This window comes from Erigeron canadensis, chromosome 9, assembly GCF_010389155.1.
Source record: "Erigeron canadensis isolate Cc75 chromosome 9, C_canadensis_v1, whole genome shotgun sequence".
NCBI classification, from domain to species: Eukaryota; Viridiplantae; Streptophyta; class Magnoliopsida; order Asterales; family Asteraceae; genus Erigeron; species Erigeron canadensis.
In genome coordinates, this window is record NC_057769.1 from 2359526 (window position 1) to 2385441 (window position 25916).

At 34.0% G+C, this 25916-nt stretch overlaps 1 protein-coding gene, 2 long non-coding RNA genes and 1 pseudogene across 3 annotated transcripts; 2 read left to right on the forward strand and 2 right to left on the reverse strand.

Moving 5' to 3' along the window:
* Positions 1 to 2761: 2761 nt before the first annotated feature.
* LOC122581494 (putative disease resistance RPP13-like protein 1) lies at positions 2762 to 4321 on the reverse strand. Its single transcript, XM_043753725.1, has one exon. The coding sequence runs from the start codon at positions 4319 to 4321 to the stop codon at positions 2762 to 2764; it is 1560 nt and encodes a 519-aa protein (XP_043609660.1).
* An 850-nt stretch (positions 4322 to 5171) lies between these two features.
* LOC122581495 lies at positions 5172 to 7532 on the reverse strand (annotated as a pseudogene).
* Positions 7533 to 15319: 7787 nt separating this feature from the next.
* Positions 15320 to 16394, forward strand: LOC122581034. Its single transcript, XR_006320955.1, has 2 exons — positions 15320 to 15740; positions 16197 to 16394. It is a non-coding gene; the product is annotated as an uncharacterized LOC122581034 (long non-coding RNA).
* Positions 16395 to 19092: 2698 nt separating this feature from the next.
* LOC122581035 lies at positions 19093 to 20586 on the forward strand. Its single transcript, XR_006320956.1, has 2 exons — positions 19093 to 19933; positions 20389 to 20586. It is a non-coding gene; the product is annotated as an uncharacterized LOC122581035 (long non-coding RNA).
* Positions 20587 to 25916: the final 5330 nt, after the last annotated feature.

The window sequence follows — 25916 nt, forward strand, 5'->3', positions numbered from 1 at the left end:
CACCCAAAATTTATGGCACGGACCTGGTGCGCAATTTGATGGTTAATGTCTTTAAATTAGTTTGTTGTGCCTCTTTAGTATTGAGCTTAGTATCTATATCACTATATATACTAGGGTTTTTCGTTTCTAAAGGTATATATCCAACTTTTCATTTTTTACTATAACATTATGACCTATACTTTTTTTTTCACCTAATGAGATGATTATCGACATTGTAAACACCATCTATTACGGGTTCTAAAAATACCACGGGTGTAGTGGTTAAATGAAAAGCCCTATATACTAGTATGATACAACATGAGAGCCAAAATATTAACTAAATGAATTAGATCGAACAAAGTTTTTCCAAACATTCTCTCAAAATAGATTAATATATAGTACTAATAACACAAAAGAAAGAACAATTGATCATCAGAGGGAAAGAGGAAAGAAATGTGTGTATCTTATTCGTATCTCAATCACGCTACATACATCCTCGTATAGAAGTAAAATCAGGGATTATGGAGTAGAGCCAAAGTAGTAAGGTAATATGGTAAACACATATGTGTGTATACAATAGCATAACAGTTTATCACACCAAACTACTGTCCATCATCATAATCAATCAGGGATTGCCACGTCAGGGATTTGGGAGATGATGGGCCAATACTTTCCTTTACTTTTTCTACTACACTTTTTTCTCAGTTCTTGGGAAACGTCACTCACTTCCAAACGTGAAAGAGAAGGGAGGAGTGTCTCTGGCAGATCTCTCAGCTTCGGGCATCCCCAAATTTCAAGTAGTTCAAATGAGGTGAGGTGTTGCATTCCTTTTGAAACTGTTTCCAGTTCCTCAAAATTATTGAGGACAAGTTTAGTTAGAGATGATGGAAGTAAGAAAGAACATGATGATGATGTAGAAGTAGTAGTATTGCTATCTTTCCTAAAGTATAAAAATATGTATTAATTATTTATTTAAAAATGGAAACTGTTAAGTTAAATTATTACATAATAAACATAATTTTTGATTATTAAGGAAATAACGAGTTTATTAAATGCTTCTTAAGTAATGCATTAGAGGCACTAGTTAACAAATCTCCATAGAGACTATCAACACTAAGAAGAAAGCTATTTTGGAAGCTAAATCAAGTGCAAGAACATGAAACCCAAATTCAGATTCAGGTACACATATAAAAACAAAAAAAAGAAGTAACAAAACCCAAAGCTGAGCAACTAATAATAATGGAGTGTTATTATTAGGTATTTTGAATTGAATTTTCCAAATGAAAATAAAACCTTGATGGGCCACCACCCACCTCCACTCAAAAATCAATAACCGATCACCAACCATCATCCATTCCAACTCCGCTCTTCATTCATTCATTATTATGACTCCGTATTATTTTTTAATCGGTCGATATCAAGATGAGGGATTTGGGAGATGCTGGGCCAATACTTTCCTTTTCTTCTTCTTCTTCCATCACTACTACACTTTTTATATACATACATATATAAAAACAAAAAGAACAAGAAAATGAAAAGCCACTAATTAATAGAGAGTATTACTATTCTGTTTTTCCCATGAAAAGAAAATCGTTATGCTTGCTCCAACCGTCAACTACTATCAACCCCCCACCGTCATCACTCATCCCACCTCAAAACCAACAACAACCTACCATGTGGCAGTTCAATCTTTGCCACCAACATTTATAGTTGACCATTCCTCCCAAATCTCCATATCCTTAAATTCCAAAATTTCAAGTGATGGAAATGCATTACCATTTACAGCTCCAAGAAATTCTGAACCCGCCTTCTTGAAACCATTCATGCTTTCAACAAACAGCTTTTGAAGTGATGGTAGATGTCCAAGTGTTGGTAAGCAAATACAATTTCTACAGCCACGTAACGTAATCTGGGTTAAGCAATCATATGTAGGATCCCCAAGCCAACTAGGAAATTTTGTTCCCATGTAGTTCGATATCTTGATGTTGGTCGACTTCTTAAAAGGTTTTAGTTCTTCAAGCATTTCCGACTCAATCAACTCATTCCGGGAATCATCAAAGACGTCACTCCAGTCCATCTCCAAATCACAAATACCCTTCTTTTGCTGTAAGTTGGCAGCCTTTGCATCAGTTGAATTTGTCACTTTATGCAGTCCTTCAATGGTAAGCCGGCATTGAAGATGATGTAGGTCCTTAAGATGGGATATTTTGAACCCATTAGCATCTCCAACAATAACTTTGGATAGAGTTTGTAGACCGGTCAATCCAACAATCCCCATGGGCAACTCTTTCAACCTTGGAGTATCTGTGATCTCAAGATGTTGCAGGTTTATAAGCTTTATGAGACTGTCTGGCAAGCTAGACAACCGTTGACAACCAGAAAGTAACAAGCTCTGTAGATTGTACAAGTTACCGACTTGTTCCGGTAAACATGTGATGCCAGTTCTAGAAGAATTGAGGTGCCGAAGGTTTATAAGCTTTACGAGACTGTTTGGTAGCCTTAATAACTTTGTACAACCAGAAAGCAACAAGCTCTGTAGATTGTACAGGTCATCACCGACTTGTTCAGGTAAACATGTGATGGCAGTATCAGAAAAATTGAGGTACCGCAAATGTCTGAGACCGCCAATAGACTGTGGTACCTCACTGATTTCATACTTAACTAGGCTTAGCACCCTTAAGAATGATAGCCTCGGAAGTACTTCAATGAGAACCTTGTTGGATATGAAGAAAGCCTGCCAACTAGCAGTCTCAACCGACATTGCTAAGAATGTTCTCAAGCGTTAAGCCCTCTGTAATGCCTTGAACGTTTTGTATAGTCCATATCGTTGACGAACAAAAGAAAAGTGGTGGAACTTCTCCAAAACTTCCATTCCCTCGTCAACGTCCATCTTATCACCTAAAATATAAAAAAACTCTCCAGCAACATTCATTGCCAAGTCACTAATGAGGTCATGCATTGTGTATCGTGATTTATCACTAGTTGAATGCTGGAAAAACGACCTTGACTCTAGCTCTCTAAAGCACTGATGGCCATACTTCTCCATTGAAATGTCACCATTTGACTTGTGCAAGAACCCTTCTGCCATCCAAAGCAGGACAAGTTCATCCGTGTCAAACATGTAATCTTTGGGGAATAAGCAGCAATAAGCAAACATTTGCTTCAGATGTGGAGGGAGATCATAGTAGCTTAGCCTTAGGGCCGGAAGAATATTACCTTCATTGAGTATATTCCAAATCTCACAATTCAACAAGTCCTCCCATTCTTCATAGTTTGTTTTTGATCTCAACACCCTTCCAATTGTTATTAAAGCCAAAGGCAGTCTTCCACATTTATTCACGATACCTTCACCATGCAATCTAAATGTTGGATGTAAATCAAAGTTCAGTTCACCGAAGGCATTTTGAGCAAGCAAACATAAAGCTTTCTCACTTGACAAAATCTCTAAAGGGTAAGCTTGAGTGGAGTCTACAACTGTTGCAACCTTATTCTTCCGTGTTGTGACAATAATTTTACTTCCAGGTGCCCCAACACAAAAAGGGCGTTGGAGGAGTTCCCACTGAGTTTTGTCTTCATTCCAGACATCGTCTAGAACGAGCAGGAACCTTTTATTGGAGAGTTTTTCTGAAAGCGCCACTTGAAGCTGATTTAGAGATTTAAAAGTCGTGACTACCCCACCAACATCTATAAAAATAGCCATACTAATACTAAACACATCGAACTCATCAGAAACACAAACCCATGACTTAAGTTCAAAGTGATCTTTCACTTTCTTTTCATTGTACAAAACTTGAGCAAGAGTAGTTTTGCCAATCCCCAGCAATAGCTCTTTATCCCCTTCCCGACCCACTACACTGGGTATATCAACCAGTGAAGTTTCTTCAGTTCGTTTTCTATCTGATCTCTGAACATTATCAATCAAACCCAACATATTTTTCTCCTCAACAAGAGCATGCATTTTGGATGTAATCTCATCCAGCTTAAAACCCATCTTACGGCCATATTTAAAAGCATGAACTTTGGTTGGAATGATGTTCAATACCTTAGTAGTGCAGGTACTGGCTTCATTCATCTGGCGTCGTGCAGCTTCAGTGCTCAAGTCATCGAGTACATCATCAATTTCATAGGCCAAATGTTGGAGCTTGTTAAGCCACAACTGAACAGATGTCTGTCTTAAGTGCTTGTGGCCTGCATCAACAAGGACAGCTTGGATCTGCAACAATTTACCGTTCCATTTGTTGAGTTCAGAATAGATACCTGCTGATCGAGCTAGCCTGATCAAGTCAGCAGATGCCAGCTTTTCAAACAACACAGTAACAAATGCACCAAGAATTACTTCCATCAAGAAGATTGTTTATACGGGTTTTAATTTGAGACAATATTATCGTTGAAAGGAAATTTTGCAACCAAAAGAGGGTTAAAAATGTTACTTGATTGAATTTGAGTGGATGGTACAAGGAGTAGATTTTTGACAATATATAAACTATCAGATAACACTTCTTCATGTCCACATATGACTTTTTAAGGGTGCATATGGATGAGGAGATACGTTTGGTTTGTAGCAACGGGATTGAAAATTTAAAAAAAAAAAAACCTAAAATATTAATTGATCTTAAAAGTTCATTGGTTTGGATATTTTGGGAGGGTTTTATGGAAGTCACATCAATCTATTTCTTAAAGATTACAGTCTTATTATATGATTTATTCAAGAATTAATTTTTGGCTGAATACCATAACAAGCAATTTATATCTAAGATTTCGATGATATCATCAAACTACAGAAATGATATCTGTAATAAAATCCAGACAGTTAATTTTTTAGGATGTGTTTTAGTAAAATTCGGCAAAAGTATTTTGGGTTAACATATCCAAAAGCAACTTTTACCCAAACATGTTTGATATTAACCCAGTCACTTAATAAAAATGTAGAACGGAGGACAACTTGGTTGTATATGGATAAGCTTTGTAAACAGAAATAATATTACTGTGGCTTAGTAGTTCAGATATATGCCCTACTTAGATGCAGCATAATATCGATCCAGTAGCCATGAATTCATTAGTTTACAAAAGCTAAATTCCATTAGTTTACAAAAACCCTTTTCTATATGTACAATGTCTCTGGTTCAAGACCACACAAAGAAACACCATATACAACAATAAGATTGTCAACCAAAAACAAAAAAAAAAACTCCTTCCCATCAGTCATGTCCATGATTTGAAAATTAAGGTGCCTTGAGGGTGTTTTTAGGAGCACTTATCCAAGGGCTACCTGAAATTGCAAACCTCCATAAGGCACTAACATCTTCAGGCAAAGCATAATCTATGCCAACGCGTGGACCCACTACTATTTCGTTCACTTCTGGCCCGTCTAACAGCTCCAAGCCACCTATAAGACCAGATTTCAATTAAACACTTGTTAAATTTCATCAAGAAATGAGAACAGAAAGAAAAAAAGATGTATGATCAGTCATTACCAGGAGTGAACAGAGCATGGTTAGACCAGTCTTTTGAAATCCCTAGTGCTTGGCCCACCTAAGTGATGTTATCCAATGTAAATATTACTTTTCAAAACATAACCTGTACTGTAGAAGTGGCAAAAGATGGGCGGGAGGGCAGGCAGGGCAGCATGCCATCATATGTTGGTTGAAACAGGTTATCTATAGAATGGTTGAGACATGCCTGGTAGAGTTAATCCACATGTCTGCAATATTTTATTCTCCATTCTTTTTAAATACTTGGAAGTAACGTGAATCTTATACGAGTAATAAAAAGGATGCAAGAGTTTAAATGATATATGGGTAACTTTTAACCCATGTCACCATTTGATCTGTTTTCCTTATATCTTAATTTTTCATTTTGACACAGTCAAGATAAAACACAACTCAAATTAATCTATCCATCAGTGAATGTATTGAATCAACTTCTATGAGAGCTGTGAAAGGCAATGGAGACTGACCTTGCCAGGCCCAGTAAGAAGAACGGACTTATCGGTATCCAAACCTCGACGCTGTTTGATAGTTTCCAGCCCTGTTAACTCATATCAATAAGACGGCAGCGTACATCACAGTAAACAAAGAAAGAGGCCTTAAGCCCTAAATCAATTTTGTAACATAGGGTACAGATAGTGGAGGTTCTCACATATCTCACATAAATGTAAGAAATCCAATTTCGTTTCCAAAAATTAAAGATTAGTTTGTTGGGCTAAAAAGTCAGAGTCTGTCTTGATCTTTTCTTCCTTTCCACCTAGATCTTAAGCAATACATTTTACTCTAATGTGGTTCAGTAAATTCTTTTGATTATTACTTAAGGATCAAAGAAAAATGTGATTGTTAAGTAAACAAGCAATTTTTATGCAACAGTTGCTAAAATAAAAATAGATCATTACCTGTGACAGGAGCACAAGAACGGATCAACACTGCCGAGCCAATTCCTTCTTTGTCAGCTACAACATTTAGCATGTTATGCATGCCGTAGCAAAGATATACATAAGCATGTCCACCTGATCCAAACTTACAATATTCCAAACAAGAAAAAAGAAATAAATTGTATGTAAAAAGAACTCCCAATTCGCATAAAACACCTCATAATAAAACTTGTTCCAAATCTTATACACATAACACATGAAGTACTACTTGTAGTGAAAAGAATGATCCCTCTAAGGCTACTTTCAACCTCAGTTTTAACAAATATTAGACATGTACAACATTACAGTATAAATTTAAGGTATAAAATGTTTTATCAGGTTATTAAGTCTATGAGCCGGAAATGCAACATTGAGAAATATAATGTGGTGCTACTAGGGAAATTTTATGACTAGCCTGACGTATAGACTCTTACGATTTCCCGAGCTTACTTACTAACTCATCAACATCCATGTAAGTATTTGAAATATGCCCATTCAACATGACAATCTCTTCTAGAATTTTATGATGATAATACAAATATACCCATTCAACATTTTAAAAACAAACTTTATATACATCATATATTTAAAATGCGGCGTCATGTCATCACCCAAGAGCAGAAAACTTATAATAACAACCAAAAATAAAGAGCGGAAATAGCGTTTCATATAATCTTACAAGAGGAGCAGTTCTTGAGGTAACTCCAACTCGACCATGACAAGCTGAATCATTAGATCTATATGCTTCTACCTGTAAAATTACCAATCATTATTATGATATAAAATCACACATTGATTATTTTAAGCGTAGGTCATTTTACCAATTAGGCTATCACTACTTTAATAAAACTGTTTATCAAAAGCTTCATATTTCACCCTCAAATATGCAAAAGGCTATAGAGTTGATTGATTGTTAATTTCAAAGTAACAATCACTTTAAAATGAGCAACTTATTTTCAACAAATATAAGCACTTCAGGTAGAGTGTTCTTATATACATACAAGTTTACACCAAAAACCTATTTGTTTTGACTTTTGCTTTAAATTTGTTTTGACTTTAGTGATTTGAGATTTTGGGTCATGATTGTTTATGGTTTTTAGGGGTTTAATAACTCGATTGAAACGTTTTGTGATTTTCATTTTGGGAACAGATTTGGGTGGAAAAGAAAAGAGGATTTGAGATTCCAAGGGTTTTCGCGGGTGTTTGACAAGGGACATAATATTCTTATCAAAAATTTTGATTTATTTTAACACAGTTATATAGATTAACAGGGCTTAGACCCCGTGTGATGCACGGACAACCTTAAATAATTTTTCTTAAACTTTAATATTGTATCAATGAATAAATATAACTGAGTTGGACATAATAAAAATATTCTTATGAGATGATTAATTTAAAGAAGAAGAATGCTAGATATACCTTGGGATTTATTAATGATACACGAGGGCTTAAAACGCGTACATTGCACGCCGGATAGAAATTATAAAATGGATTGCCCATAGTAGACGCATATAAGAAGGATTATGTTGGTTACCTGGATGTGATAGGTATTATGAATTTTCCCCCACTTTGATATATAGACCCACGTGGATGCACTATAACCTTAAATAATTTCTTTAACACCAGTTCAAGCATGCATGTAGCGAAGTAAATGTACTCCTATTACAACTAATGACCATTTTAAAAAAAATTAATGACTTAAAATGCATAGAAAAGTCTTATTTAACACTAAAATAAACCATATATACCTCATAATTTTCATCACAAATTTGATAGGTTGTTCTTTGTATAAGATTTGAAATTCGTTGATCATTCATTTTAACTCCAATAGCACCAGTGGCATCTACAATCCTAACTTGCACATTAAACCTACCAAAAAAAAAGATACAATTTTACCACACAATTTAATGATTATAGAGTTTTAATATGAAATATAAATATATACCTATGATTGATGAGAACCCCTTCCTTGTTACATGAATAACAAATCCACATTTTGTTGTCCGTTAAAGCATCAATAATGTCGACTGCATCCATGTAGAGATCGGTCAACTTAACTTCTTGAGAACAGTTCACACATTCCATTGAATACCATAACTGGTCGGTTGGAATAAAACCGATTGTTGCAACAACAACCACTTTATCAAACTGTCAAAAAGAAAATGTTTATACATTAGAATGTTAAAAAGCTAGTTATAAATTCGAAAGAAAGTTATGTTAAAAAGTAATCTAATCAAAAAAGAAAAATTCACAAACAATGAATACTTACATGTTCCTCCATCAGGATCATCTCAATACTACCTATGTTATTAACATCTCCATATAGAGGTTGCTTCCATAGCCGCAAATTCCAACCGTTATCGTACATGGCTTATTATTTGGACGCAAATTTCTAATTGAAAGATGGTTTAATGAAGCCATGCTAAAATTGATCTGTTATGTGTTTACGTTTTAAAATGCCTTAAAACTGAATGGAAGTGGCCTTATATAGACATAGACATGCAAGAAAGTAACCGCCACAAGCAATACACGAACGGTTACATATTCAAATTTTGGTGTATTTGAACTTCTTAAAAGCATAACTAATATGTTTTCGAAAATTTGAACTTCTTATAAAAGTAACTAATCCGTAGACCTTCCAAGGAGCAATATTGTAATGATTTTTGAGCTTTCTTGCATTTTTAAGCATGTCACATAGGCAATAACTAACAAATTTTGAAGTGAGATTTATATAATGTAGGGATTTATGCATTTTTTTGGTATGTAAGAATGTAAGATAAAATTTTTTAATTTACTAAACGAAGCTTTAAGGACTTTCATTTTATACTCATCATAAAATTTAAGAGTAAGCTTATAATATGAAAAAGTATAAACTTTTGTATGCATGTTAAGTATAATCTTAAAGGTTTTTCTATACTTAATACAATTTAACTTTTATATAAAAAGAATTTATTTGTAAATAATATATGCATATTTGTTTTATGATATACGAGAGCAAGTAACCACATGTTGCGACGGTGAGATGATGGGGTGATAGGTCATATAGTGTGATAGCCAAATGTCTTAGCCGTACGGGCTCCGCCCTCGGATTTAAAAATTCGTCGAAAGTATATCGAATAACATCTCTAATGAAATAGAATGACATTTTAAGAGCACCCATATAATTTTTATAATTTATCGATGTACGGTTTTTGAGATAAAAGATTTTGAATGAATTGAAGGAATAAATGATTTATGGAGGAGAGAGAAAACAAATGATTGGTTGAGATTTGAGGAGATAGAAAGGGTGTTAGGTAAATATAGAATTGAAATATAGGCATTTTGGGAAAGTAAATGTTGAAACTTAAAATATAAACAGAGGAGATCTGCTTTATAATATAGTATAAATATAGATATAGATAAATCAAAAATAAAACTAAGCTAATTGATGCTGCCAACAAAACGAGATAAATATTTGAAGTCAGTACAAAATTAGTGGAAAAGCATAATAATATATGATATATGATGTGTTTGGAATCTTAATTTTGCAATTGACTACAAATTATTATTTCTATTTTATAGCTTGGATAACATATTATATATTTTTTAAATGATAATTTGATTTTAAATTATAAAACATTAATGATACATAAAGGTTATACAAATACTGTAAATGTATATACCATAATTTGATTACAATCAAGGGATTAATGATGGGAAGACCAACGTACTTTCTCATTAGTACATGGTTGCCCATTATGCTTTTTTATTGATGAGGTTTACCTACATACTTTTTTTTTGTACACGGTTGACCAATATTACCGACTATCACAGGTAAACCGGTCAATTTTAGGTCAACTGTGTACAAAAAAAAAAATATGTGGGTAAACCTTATCAATAAAAAAGTATAATGGGCAACTGTGTACAAATGGGAAAGTACGTTGGTCTTCTCGTAATTAATCCAATTTTAATCAACGTTCGTAAACATGTACTTTTTAATCAACACAATTATATATTATATTGTCAATTGTTTCCTTAAATTCTATCTTCTTAATTATGTCCATATTATAACTTTACTCTTACACACAATTCAACATCGTTCTAATATAGATCATTTTTAAACCAACACGTTAACAATGAAAATAATATAATTCATCCCGGACGTGCAACGCACGGGTCTTAAGACCTCGTTACAGAGAAAAAACAAATTTTGAGGTCGGGCACCAACATTCATTATTATTGGGTTGCAATGATATGCAACATCCACACCGTCAAAATGTTCAAAATTTTTGTATTTTGGGTTTCGTATGAAATATTTGGTCGTTAGTCCTTTTTTAGTAAGAAATATTCGCATGTATTAAGTATGCGGGATCATCCATAAAATATTTTTTTTAGCCATACATCACTACTTTTTTTTTTATTAATCACGAAAAGACCAACGTACTTTTCCATTTGTACACGGTTGTCCATCATACTTTTTTATTGATGAGGTTTACCCACATACTTTTTTTTTATACATGGTTGACCCAAAGTTGACCGGTTTACCTGTGATAGTCGGTAATATTGGTCAACCGTGTACAAAAAAAAAGTATGTGGGTAAACCTCATCAATAAAAAAGTATGATGGGCAACCGTGTACAAATGGGAAAGTACGTTGGTCTTCCCGTGATTAATCCCTAAAATCAATTATAAAATTGTACTCGTAAAAGATAACTTAATGGTAGGAAATTTTAATTGGTTAAAATGTAATATTTTTATTTTAACTTTACTAAAAATTGGTGACATTGTTTTCCCATTAGAGGATAGAAATTATTCTTGTTGATTCATAAATAGGTTTTTAAAATTCAATTTTTTTATTATATTGTTAAAGATCTGAGAAATTAAGATATTTTATGGTTCATTTTGTTTACCATTCACGAATCATGATTGATGATTCAACTGAGATATTGGGCCAAAGTTATTATATAACTGGATCCGTTTTAATCATTATAAATTTATATAGTATATAGATATTTGACCCACTACAAATTACTTTTGGGCCCATTTTATTATAGTTGATAAAAACATTTTCCTTGGTTGTCTTTCATTTCGGTTTCAATTTCAATGTCAGTCTGCTTCTACTTTGAATTGCTATAAGCATGTCTAATGTTTTAACCTTTTCGTCCTATAAGTCTATAACAATGCCATTAAATTAAAAACGCGGACATCAACAGAGACAAGTGACAACTAAACAAAATGAATATAACAATGAGTGACAAAATCTTTAAATGCCCATGCTTTTTAACAGACAAATGTAGCATGTACAACATGGGCATACAACAGAACCAAACAAGTGTTTTAAGTACACAACATGTGTAACATGACAAAAAAAAAAACACTCTTGGACTTGGACCTAGCAGAACATGAATGGGGCTTACAATGAAGAATGTATACCTGGATTACATAAATTTAAATCAAACAAGTACAAATTAAATGGTATGACGAAAACGTAAAATACACCCTTTAGCTATCGTATGTGTTAAACTAAAATTATGAATTCCCACATACATAACATGTTTTTTTATTGTGTCATCTGGTTTTTTAAACGGTGTGAAACTCATTTAAATTGTCATGAAATTTCCAACATCATCATAAGAAGCGTTACATTAGTTTTATAGGAAGTCAAATACATACAATATAACTATTTTTAAGTTAATGTTCAAAAAAAAAAACAAACTATTTTTAAGTTAAACACATACAATAAGAATTTACATGTCATCTTAATTAATTAGTGAATTCATTAATCTTTTAAGTTTTCTCAAATTTAAAATTGCATATGTAGTTTAGAAGAAGAGTAAGGTTACGGTGACTAACCATTTACAAACTTTTTTTTACTAACTTATGTGACGCCTGATGTGGATTTTCATGTCATTCCAATTAACCAACTAATTAGTAAAAAAGGTGTTTGTAATTTGTTAGTTATCATAGCATTTTTCTTAGTAGAATATCCTTTTTAGTTATATTTAAACTTTTTAAATTGATTAAACGTTGATAGACTATTTTTTTTTCTCAACCACATTTAGTCTTTAGGCACAATTCAATCATGCGATAATCATCATTGACTTGAACCAGTTGTCTAGCCCATTGATTTTTTGACTTTTTTTCCAGTAATAAGTGCTTTTGATTTCAAACTCAAAGAAAAAGAAGGTCAAGTCACTATACATACAGATGGATTTAAAGTTCTAAATAATGATAACTCTACTTCTAGGCATTTTCCTCCAAAAATTATGTAATTGATTCGTAATTGTTTAGGGCATAGGGTAACATCACCGGGCAAATGTCAACCCGACTAGTATATTAGCGGCGACGTCGCCGCTAATACTTTTTTTGCCTGGTGGTGTTACAATGGTTTTTTTGTGGTGACATGTCTAACATACTATTTCTTGAGAAAAGAAATAAATAGATTAGTTTTTTTTTTTTTTGAAAGATAAATAAATAGTAGATTAGTTGATGGAATTCTTCATGCCTTTCAATTAAAGTTACGCGTTGCTTATGTCATTAACTATTTTCGCTTAAAGTACAGTATATGAAAATAGAGTGCACAATTAGGCAACAGCAATCATGGTTGTGAGTTGTGACATTCCGACAAATGATGAAGAGTTTTCAATTAACTTGACCAATGATACTTCAATAAGAACACTAAATATGCAAAGTGCCTCATGAAGTATGTGTATGATCATGATTGTTTTTTCTTTACATATTTGTTTGAATATCGAAACAAAGATATGGATATCGTTTTCAATACTAATTGTTAGTATTTTTTTTTCTCTGCTCTTATGTTTATATTTCTTCACCCAATGAGATGGTAATGATATAACTTTTAATATTTTTTTGAGTTTTTGGTAAAGTCTTGAAGTTATATTTGAAACATAATAAAGCCCAAAAATCTTGAAAACAAAAGTGAAAACTGAAGTGTAGTTATCACAGTGTCTAAATTTCACATAGATATAACCCATGATATTGTGTCACGTGTGGGAAACGCCGAAACCAAAACTTGTAAAACATGTCTAAGACATGCCGAATCAAAGAGATGGTAAAATCGCCATGTCAATAAAGAGAAAACGAGAGATAAGATGAGAGATGAGACAAACATGCTAAAATCGCTCCTGACGTCCTCTACATCGAAATGGTACGGTGACGCCAATTTCCTTAGTAAACCATGTCGAATGTTGATTGGTACCGATATATAATAGACAAGGATGTCACATGATGGTACCAAAAGGGGGGCAAGGGCGGCTAATACAGCCTCTGGTCTCGTTACATGTTAATGTCTCATGATGATGTTTCATGTCCATCATATCGCACCCTTAGCACAACATTAAATAAAATTATAAAAGTATGAAAGTAAATCTGTAAGGTACGTAGAATTGTAATATTTATAATCATCACGCAGTAATAAGTTGTTCATTATGTTATAAATAGTAGTAGTTCATTATTCTTAGTTGGACTATTTACATGACTTGAACATAATATGGATTGTACTATGTGGTCCATATAAACACAAAAGTTCTTCAAGGATAACTAAATGCTAGGTCCCATCGGACAGCGGAAGGACCACACTATATATAACCAGGACTTTCTAAATAAAAGCGTAAAAATAGAAAATATTAATTACAAATATATTACCAAAAGCGATTCTTGCACGGCTATCTGTAGGATCTCTTATTAAAAATTAGAGTAAATTACACTTTTCGTCTCTGAAGTTGACACGTTTTTCACTTTTCATCCCTTAAGTGAAAAAATTACAATTTTGACCTTAAAGTTGACAGATTTTTTCAATCATCGTCCCTCGCTAAACGTCGTTAAGTTTCGGTCGTTAAGTCGGACACATGCAACACACGTGAGGAACTGAAACTGCAAAAAATGACAAGTTCAGGGAAGAATAATGAAATTTACTTTTCTGTTGTCATCATCTTCATCTTCTCCGGCTGACTTTCGTCGAAAAATTCGTCGGAAAACTTAAAATGCCGATATCTCACTCATTTCTTTGAATTAGACCACGAAACCACCACCAAACTTCTCAAAATCAATTTCCGTATGAATCCTATAACTGAAACGAGATCCAATGAATCGGTTGTCACACCCGAATTCTTTGTACCTCAATCTACTAATCTAACTATTGTAACAACTTAATATCCTTAACCTTCTGGAAATCTGCAAGATCGACCTAGGGGTGTTGCTGGGCGGCTAGGGCTGCTGAATCGGCTCTCTCCTCAAGGTTTTGAGGGTTAGTTAGACATATATAGAGGTGAAAGTCGGCTGCTGAATTGGACTGACCAGCGGCGCTGGTGGCTCCTTGTAACAACTGGCAAATTTTGGTTCCTTTTATTTCCGTTTTTGTGAAACAAATTCCTTTTATTAGCGTTTTTTTATACTAAACGTTTAATTGTTGATGAACAAGTATTAAAGGTGTGTAAATAGTTTAGTCATCTTATTAAATAACCAAAATAATAAACTCATGAGATAATTAAGCTTCCATAACTAGCATGTTTAAAGTTTATTACATTTTTTTACACATAAACACCGACAATTTAAGCATGATCAAATTGTGAGTTGATAGAAATACAAAGACAAAACCATCCTTTTGTTATCTTGATAAATGTTGTAGAAAAAAAAAATGAAAGAAAGGAATAACGAGAAGCTAATAATTCATCAACTTGCAAGACTAATCTAATTGGTCATCTATCTATCTATGATGTCGACATACACACACAAAAGAAAGCAAAATGCAAATTTTCAATCTGCTTTCTAAGAAGCAGCTTATTAGATCACCTCCATCTTCGAAGGACATCTAGGAGCTTGACACGTACCTCTCTTTTCTCTTCCTTGCTAGTCACGGTTTTTGGAACAACACGTACCTTTCTTCTTTGTGCTATAAATAGGAGCTTATAATCTTGTTTCAAGATGCACCCAACAATATTCTATCTCCCTCTTATGGAATAAACACTCTAGAAAAGTTTCAAGTAAAAATAAGTGCATCAAAGTCTTGAAAGAATATGATCTTCAAGCAACCTTCAAGTTCATTATGATCAACAAAACACTTTCATTCGATCTCTCCATTTTTCTTGCTGGTGGCTGGAAAATGATGAACAACAACATATATAGAGGCAATGATCATAATGGGTGTGAGAGGAGTAATAGATTCATAAGCTCACTTCAAGTTGGTACATATGATCATGAACATCACTAATAGTAAGGATGTTTCGAGTACATTTCGAGTCGTTCAAGAAATCCGTGTTCATCTGCAAAGGTTTGGATGTTCGTAGACATTGAGCTATTCTATCACATATATCGTGTACTTGTTGAACTTCTCTATCTTGTGTGCCCTAGTTAAACTGAAGGTGAGTCTCGTAGCCCCTCTTTTTAAATATTTTATAATTTGGGGTGAGAATACACTGCTCAATTTTATGGACACAAGTACTTTTAATAGTTTGTGTATGGCTATGTATACAATCACTCATGAAAGCCCCTTGTTAACTTGAGCCGTGAAACAAACACGCGAATATTCTGGATGGTACTATCGGGGTTGACACCCCTGTCCGGGCTAGTCATTGTAGCTAGGTTAAACGAACATATAATATTTGAAACTACAGTGTTGGAGTGAAACACAAACTAAAGGGGTAGCAATGGTTAAGACATTGGCATTCAAGGCATAGCATACGAAACTATTGGTCTTTTTATATCATGTGATATTATAAAAAAAAAAAATGAAATCTTGTGATCCATGTGAACGTTTATGGTAAAAACCTACGAGCTCACCAACATTTTTGTTGACGTATTTTAGTGTGTATTCTCAGGGAAACTAAGGTAGATCAATGGAGATACTCTAAGATTGACATATGCATTCACTAAATAACGAAGATGTTGAAGCGCATTTTCATTAAACTAATCATGTTGTAAAATCTCTAGAATAAATTCTGTACACTTCATGTAAGATCCTGGTTTTTATATCAATAATATTTCAAAACGTCTCATTTAGAGGTCGTTTGTTATAATTTGTGATTGTGATCTCAAGAAGTCACCCTCCGCTAAGGCCCACCCTGGGCAGGGTGTGACAGAATGGTATCAGAGCCACAGGTTATAGCGAACTAGGTTGCATTAGTGTGCCTTAGAAAGATTAAGTTAGGCTACATTAGTGAACTTAGACTATAACCGTTTTCTGACAAATTACTCTCCTACACACATTAGCTTACATGCTTAGACATGTTTTACCGAATAGAATAGTTAAATTTAAGAATGCTTAAATTTAACGGGTAGATACCACGTAGACACTATTGATACTTGTCCGATCAAACTCTTAGGATGAGATCATCATATCTTATATAGTCAATTTTGGTCCTTGTGGTTTCAGTATTGTCACTCTCAGTCCCTCTAATTTCAACGTTAACAAATTCGTTTCACAACTCTGATAAATATCTATTCTCTTCGTAAATTATCGTAAACAACACTGAGGGCAAGCACATCGATGTTATTCCAATGGTCGTTTCATCATACTCGAACAATGAGTACTCGGAGCCCATTAGAAGTAAGTGATAGGATGCTATTATCGTAACCCTCGATCAACGTTGTTATAACGACACAATGTAATCACGAAATGATTAGTTTAGATAACGTCCTGAACTAATCATCGAGGATAAGTTCTTATAAGTCATCATCTAGGATTCAACTCGAAATTCTATTCTTGGAAGAAATAAATCGTCGCAACGAAAATAAAAAATATATAAATAATAATAATAAACTCGCACACTCGTTTTGATCGAGAGCGGAGTAGGCAACTTCAGACGGTACCACCTCTCGTTCTGGAGCCAACGGGCTCTGAATGACCTCCCTCTCACGGTTAAAAAAAGAAAAAAGAAATATTTTTTTTAAAAGACAACATGGGGAAGATGTCTAACACTAGAGTGACATAATCGGCTCAATTTTTTTTTTTTTTCAAGTGAGGCAAATTTTGATAAACTTTTTAGTCTTTAACAAATACCGATATATATATACATATTCAAACTATATTTAAAGACAATGATGGGGAGTTATCAACACTAGAATGACCTAGTTGGCTCAACCTTTTTGGGTGACTTTAAACATAACTAATTTTGAGATTTTAATTTTACGACGAATGAGCTTCCTCTACCCTGCCCACTTTTCTAAGTTTCTTATAGAAAATACAAAAACAATAATCAAATTTCTCTATTTTATTTAGCGGGAAAAAAAATCGACCTTCAAATGGCTACAGTAGTTATGGATCGAGTTTGACATTGGCAATTAAAATGAGACTTAAGAAAATAATAATAATAATAATAGTGTTTGATTTATGGATTTTTTTTTAAATTATAAGTTATAGATACTTCTTACCAAACAAAGCTTTTAATAAAATAGAAGTTTTTAATTTAGATTAAAAGTCAAAGCTCCTTGAAACGCTTATGCCAAACACGCCCATGTAATAAACATCAGTTAACACTTGTCACAAAAAAAAAGGTGAACCTCGTAAAATCATTGGGCTTCTAGTTTTAAATCACGGGAGGTGAACGGTGATTTAGTTTATTAAGAGTAAGAAAATTGCAGTTTTCAAATAGGTACGGCTGAAACATTTGTAGGGGATGACCAAATAACTAAGAGGTTGCACTGTTTATATCTTTTTAAATACTAATTATAGATAGGAATTCGTGATTAGTCATAACCCATGACACTAGCCCATCAAATAAAATTGGAGACCCGGACTATTTGGGGGACTCTAGGTAAAATGCCTTCCCACATATATTTTAAAGACTCCGAACAAATTGATCCTCTCACTTACTGTTAAAGGACACCTCAAGAGTTAGAACTTGGTATCTTTATCTAGTGAAAACTTCATCATCCCTTTAGAAGAATCTCAAGTTGACAATCAATTTTATCTTGTTAAAATATAGAAAAACCTTAACCTCCGTATGCGTAGCAGAATCGCATTGGGCTCGTAAAACACATGCCCAAGATACTCGAATAAACTAGTTCCATCACTTTTCAACATTCACAACATCTTAGATCTAATAAGAAATACTTATCCGATGGAAACTCTATCACTTCAATAATCTAAGTTAAAAATCAATTTCATTCTTTTCTAATAACCCATAAATATCATAGTCGAACTCCAACATCAGAGTGCGCAGCGGAAGTGTGAAATCCTATCACTTATCAAATTTCACGACATCTTTCACATTTATACGCTAATGAAAACTCTGTCATCCCGTTTACTCAAGTTAACGGTCAAATTCATTTTGTAAAACAATCCGTAGATCCAAAAGTTAAAACATATATAGTCTAATGCCGACAATTAGAGGTATGCAAAGGAAACAAGCACATTGACCAGGTATCTTGCAGAAGTTATAAGTTAATGTAGAAACACAAATGTCGTTTTTTTTTATATAAAAAAAAATAACCCTCATCATCTATTTTCATAAGTTATATCTCACCTCACAATTCAAATTTCGGGACGAAATTCATTTAACGGGTAGATAATGTAACAACTGGCAAATTTTGGTTCCTTTTATTTCCGTTTTTGTGAAACAAATTCCTTTTATTAGCGTTTTTTTATACTAAACGTTTAATTGTTGATGAACAAGTATTAAAGGTGTGTAAATAGCTTAGTCATCTTATTAAATAACCAAAATATTAAACTCATGAGATAATTAAGCTTCCATAACTAGCATGTTTAAAGTTAATTACATTTTTTTACACATAAACGCCGACAATTTAAGCATGATCAAATTGTGAGTTGATAGAAATACAAAGACAAAACCATCCTTTTGTTATCTTGATAAATGTTGTAGAAAAAAAAAATGAAAGAAAGGAATAACGAGAAGCTAATAATTCATCAACTTGCAAGACTAATCTAATTGGTCATCTATCTATCTATGATGTCGACATACACACACAAAAGAAAGCAAAATGCAAATTTTCAATCTGCATTCTAAGAAGCAGCTTATTAGATCACCTCCATCTTCGAAGGACATCTTGGAGCTTGACACGTACCTCTCTTTTCTCTTCCTTGCTAGTCACGGTTTTGGAACAACACGTACCTTTCTTCTTTGTGCTGTAAATAGGAGCTTATAATCTTGTTTCAAGATGCACCCAACAATATTTCTATCTCCCTCTTATGGAATAAACACTCTAGAAAAGTTTCAAGTAAAAATAAGTGCATCAAAGTCTTGAAAGAATATGATCTTCAAGCAACCTTCAAGTTCATTATGATCAACAAAACACTTTCATTCGATCTCTCCATTTTTCTTGCTGGTGGCTGGAAAATGATGAACAACAACATATATAGAGGCACGTGATCATAATGGGTGTGAGAGGAGTAATAGATTCATAAGCTCACTTCAAGTTGGTACGTATGATCATGAACATCACTAACAGTAAGGATGTTTCGAGTACATTTCGAGTCGTTCAAGAAATCCGTGTTCATCTGCAAAGGTTTGGATGTTCGTAGACGTTGAGTTATTCTATCACATATATCGTGTACTTGTTGAACTTCTCTATCTTACGTGCCTTAGTTAAACTGAAGGTGAGTCTCCTAGCCTATCTTTTTAAATATTTTATAATTTGGGGTGAGAATACACTGCTCAATTTTATGGACACAAGTACTTTTAATAGTTTGTGTATGGCTATGTATACAATCACTCATGAAAGCCCCTTGTTAACTTGAGCCGTGAAACAAACGCGCGAATATTATGGATGGTACTATCGGGGTTGACACCCCTGTCCGGGCTAGTCATGCTAGCTAGGTTAAACGAACATATAATATTTGAAACTACAGTGTTGGAGTGAAACACAAACTAAAGGGGTAGCAATGGTTAAGGCATCGGCATTCAAGGCATAACATACGAAACTATTGGTCTTTTTATATCATGTGATATTATATAAAAAAAAATGAAATCTTGTGATCCATGTGAACGTTTATGGTAAAAACCTACGAGCTCACCAACATTTTTGTTGACGTATTTTAGTGTGTATTCTCAGGGAAACTAAGGTAGATCAATGGAGATACTCTAAGATTGACATATGCATTCACTAAAGAACGAAGATTTTGAAGCGCATTTTCATTAAACTAATCATGTTGTAAAATCTCTAGAATAAATTCTGTACACTTCATGTAAGATCCTGGTTTTTATATCAATAATATTTCAAAACGTCTCATTTAGAGGTCGTTTGTTATAATTTGTGATTGTGATCTCAAGAAGTCACTCTCCGCTAGGGCCCACCCTGGGCGGGGTGTGACACTCCTGCTGCACCTCTTACGTATTCATTCAGCTCCAAATCTCGCGTCTTCGTTCAGCTGCAAATCACTTCTTTATGTCTTGTAATCTTCATAGGCTTCCTTCTTGAGTTACTTGATGCCATTTACCCTCTCTCGCATCTTCCGTGAACCTGCATAAACATACATTTCATTAAGTACCAAGAGTTCTGGAATATTAACTTTATTAGGCATAGAAATGAAGCCTTTCACTAGGGGTTTTTTATCACAAAATGGACGTTCATCGTATACCACCACACTTAAGTCTTTGCTTGTCCTCAAGTAAATAGTCCAAGAAAGATAAAACAATTGATGAGTGGACATCTTAAGTGTTAAAGTAATCTACTATATTGAAATCATTTGAAAGAGTAGTCATGCAAAATGTTTTGAGAAAGCTTTAGACAAAATCAGTAAGCTATAGCTAGAGGAGAGATAATTAGTTAATTAAAACTAAAAGCTAACTTTATATTTGTGTTAATACCTCTAAAACAGCTCTATACTTCCACATGTCTTACAACTTAATCTTACTACTTTCTGCTGACTAGTTAAGCACTTAATTAAGGTTTGTATAGCAATCAGAACTACTAGCTACTAGCAAGGTGTAACACCCCACCGTTGGCGGAAACATGAGGTGTCATGAAAAGTACCGAACGACATGGAATTACAGAGATACTGCTATATGAAATAGAATATAATGAATATATTCCCAAAACATGAGTTCAAAGTCATGACAATGCTAGGAAAGCTTATTACAAGTGCATTCATAAAAGGAATAAACCAAGGCATGCAGCCTTAAAGTCTGACAAAATTAAAGGAGCTCTAGTCTCCAAAGTCCAGTCCTAGCATGAAAGTCCTTATCCCTGAATAGCCTGAGTACCTAAAAAGTATACTAAAATGTGTCAACACAAAGGTTGGTGAGTCCGTAGGTTTTATGTCAAAAGTCTAGTAAAAGAAATAAGTCGTTTGTCGATTCTTTTAAGTCTAAACAAGTAATAGTTCAATATATAACGAGCAGAGTTACGCCACAACAAGTCCAATTGTCTCAAAGTCCGGCCTTACGGTACCTGCCTTAGTCCAAAGTCTCAAAGTCTCAAGTCTCCAATACACAAAAAATCACGTCAATTAAGCACAACAACAAACATATAATCACATACATACAACAAGATAGAAGCACGTCAAATGGTATAAGTAACTCTATATGCACATGCTCAATATTGAACATAAACAGAAATCGATAAAACTGTTCAAAAAGAACGAGTATACTTGTCACCCCAAAACGGGTAAAAAGATGGGCTATGAAACTCACCTGAAAAGTGTTATGATAGTATAATGAAAGAGCACGACAAGCACAATCAAAGTCCACGACAATCAACACCTATCAATAATACATGACAAGTCAAAAGGAACGTCTTTTGTCTTAAGTCTTAGCCTATTAGAAATGCCTTTAAGTCCATATGTCTTTATTTTACTTTGAAAACGACGTTTGTTAAAATTTACAAGACTCGAATAAACCGAACAAGAGTCTGGATTTGACACCAATGACCTTTCTTAAGTTTAAAATAAATTATTTTATCAATACAACCTGATTTGAAATCATTACATAGCCCAAAATAAGTTTTACTTGAATTTAATCTAAACTAGACGAAACCGGAGATTTTAACTGAAAAGCTTACGAAACCGAAACGAGTTGAGGTTGAGCTCAACCTTATGGTTGAACTCGACCAACTACAGCCCAAAAATGTTATTTTGAAACCATTTAATCATACGTTAATCAATTGGACCAAAACTACACTTTTTGAGAAAACTAGTCTAAGTTTAAGAACCGATTAAGCGCGTATGGACACGAAAGGCTAATGAAATCGACTATATGAGTTTGGAAGTGGTTGAACTAGACTATGGAAGGTCTAGTTCGATCTGGACAAAGGTCAAAATGAGTTCTTCTCAATACTTAAGGGTCCGACAGTTAAAACAAGTCATTTCGGGTCAAACTAGTAACTTTACGTGACGTTTAAGCGATAAAAGTCAACAGAGGGTCAACCTAGACCACCAGAGGTCAAGCTAGACCAGGTAGAGGTCGAGCTAGACCTGGACGGGGTCGGATTCATACGTGATTTGAGCAAAAACGAACAATTTTGACGCGATTTTGTTAAAATAACAAGATCTAAGGCTAGCCAATTCATACCCATGAGTCTTGATTGCACAAAAGTGTCACAAATCAGTACAAAAAGGGTGAAATTTGACCGATTTCATACATCATGTGATCGACAATTGCACAACCTTAATCTTCGATACGGAATCGACTAGTTTTATAGTCTTTTAGCCAAGTAAAGGATATCTTCAATTTTTGTAGTTGCACAAAATACAAATTACATGATTGCATAATATATCAAATCAAAGCCTTAATCAAGGTTCAATTCGTTTCTTACACACAATTGTAACCGAAATTGCACAATCAACAATCAAAGACATGATTCGCTTAGCTTTTGATAAGAACCGAAAAGTAATTACATAAATATGTTAAGGTCCAAATTAAAAACATGGAAATCAGTATCTTTTTATGTTTTTTATGAAGAAAATGATAACACACACTTGTTTCTTGATTGAAGATTGAAGCCTTGATTGATTTGCATGCGTTTAGAACCGAAATCAAGCGATTTTTGCAAGATAGAATTTGAAAGCAAAATTCTATGTGTGTGAGGTGATATGGACGACCAAAACAAGAAAAGAAAAGAAAAAGGCTTGGCCTTGTATTTATAGGCAAGGCCAAGGGAGGGGGGTCCGTCAGACTAACGGAACGTCTGACAGTTTTAGTCCTTTTTGCTTACCGGGCGAATACCGAATGTCATAGAAATGATTTGATCATATTTTATGATATATTTTTGAATTACGAACACAACGACTAGTCACATGACCATATTTGACTCACGAAAATATTTTAAGTCTTTATTTAGGCAATTCTGTTAAACAGCTAGTCTTTCTCAAATATTCGCACCAAGTCTTAAAAAGTCTAAAACACTAGTATACAATAAAATGACATGTCTTAATCATACTTTAATCCATAAGAACTCACGTCTTTAGACTTATGTTTGACGGTTACTAACCTTATTCGAACGGAAAAGTATAGTTAGACGAACGCTCAGGTGACGGTTGTTACACAAGGCATTTCACATTTCAAGGTTTGTGTACTTGTGAGTCACTACTTAGATATACTCCTACACTACAGTCATGATTACTAGCTAGATACAAAGGCAGTTACATGATATTATCTTCTATAATAGTTGAGACAGCGGTGACAGTTCGGTGATTCCTCACTCGCAAAGCGACATAACTCAACTAAAAGTTCACATCAAGACAACGGTGATAGGTCGGTGGTTCCCCACGCGCAAAGCGACATAACCTAATGCATATTGATTTTACTCGTTATTATTTATTTGAACTTTAATTAATCTACTGATTGTCTTTTCTTTAAGATACTACATTATTCATGCATAGACATTTGTCAGAGATTCCAGATGACTCATATTCCTACTCCGCATGCAACTAGTTTACATTAAATAGTGTAAGAATTAAGGCGAACCATACATCTAAACTAGTTCCTACACAAGCACATAGAATTAAGTTCGATTAATATACCTATACTAATGACTAGAAAGCTCTAATTGCTAGGCATATTAAAGTCCGGTTAAGTGTGCTATGGCAAACATAATCGCATACAGTTTCGGTCTAAGCTCTAATCCAGTTGGAAGCATAAACAACCACAAATCTATAGTTAAACTAACAATTCGGCGACGGTGAAATCAACGGTGACGGAAGAAGCAACAATGATGATGTGTTTTTTTCATTAAAAATTCTTTCACAAAACTACCCCGGCAGCGCCGCATCACCTCCAGATTCCGATGGATATCCGGCACTGCCCATCACCTCCAGATTCCAATGATATATAGATATTATTTTATATCTGATTGATTGTATGTATGTTTTGGTAGTGTGTGTAATGTTTTTGATATTACAAATTTGTGGAAATATACATCCAACTCTTCGTCAACTAATGTTGATTATGATCTAGGTATTTAGTTTCTTTATTTTTAACCTCCAAATGGCGAATGTTTATGTATGATTGTGATAGAGAAATTATCTTGGTCAAAATTTTTGTGAATCTTGATTGGAAAGATGATGAACCTGATACGGTAGTATGAACATATGAATAACATGAATTTGGTTACTGGGTATTTGATATACATATATGAATTATAATAAAGATGATAAATTTTACATATTTTTTAGGCTCACCATGTCAGGTTGGACAAAACAGCTATACGTGGCAAATGGTATTTTTAATTCATTTGTTAGGTTTAATTTACACTGTCGATCGAGTATTAATATAAAGGGAGATTTTGGTTTGTAGTCATAATAGAAAAATTTATCAAGTATAGTAGCTTTAAAACTAATTTGCCTTTTTTAGAATAAGTTTGGTGTATAGATAATAGTCGTAATATACATATTTTGCACCTTTATTAATTAAGTCTGATAATAAATTTTAATTAAAAATTGAGGATATAATACCTGCTGAAACAAATAGGCAATTGCCTGCTTTTCTACCAGAATTTTTTCCCTTTTTACTATAATTTTTTGGTTATGAAATCACATGGGAAATATTATTAGTTAATTGTAAGTGGGAAAGCAGGGCTGCCCATTTTCCCTTAGGGTGGGGGGAGCACCTTACCACCCTCCCCTCTCCTCCCCGGTTTTTCTCTTCTTCCCCGTCCGATCCCTAACGCTAGGAATGTCTCGTCACCCCCTCCCCTCTCCACCCTTTCTACTTATTTATTTTCTATTGTAACGGTCACAAGAGTAGGCAGCAAAACCGGCACCATAGTCCCCAATCTCCTCCCCACCCTACCGGTACCGATGGGACGGTACCGAACGGGTACCGGTTCCCTCCCCGGGGCACTCCGTCCAACCTTAAAAATTATGTATCTAAGAAATGGAAAAATAAATTTGATATGAGAATAGAGCAAAATGTTAAAAAAAAAAAAAAGAGAATTGAACAAAATGGTTGTATTATAAAGGCCTCGTTCTAAATTTTTGCTCTAGGTCTCTACGAGACTTCGCCTGGTAAACTTAAGTTAAGTTCTACTTATAGATTTTGAACTGTCTAAAACTTAGGCAATGGCAATATGTTTAACAAAATTAACATAGTGGGCAACAACCCCGGTCTTGGGCAAGTGTGAAAGACTCAATTGAGCAGAGCACC

Bases quoted from the DNA above. Each gene is read 5' to 3' on its own strand.
- LOC122581494 (XM_043753725.1), bottom strand. From the start codon at position 4,321: ATGGAAGTAATTCTTGGTGCATTTGTTACTGTGTTGTTTGAAAAGCTG.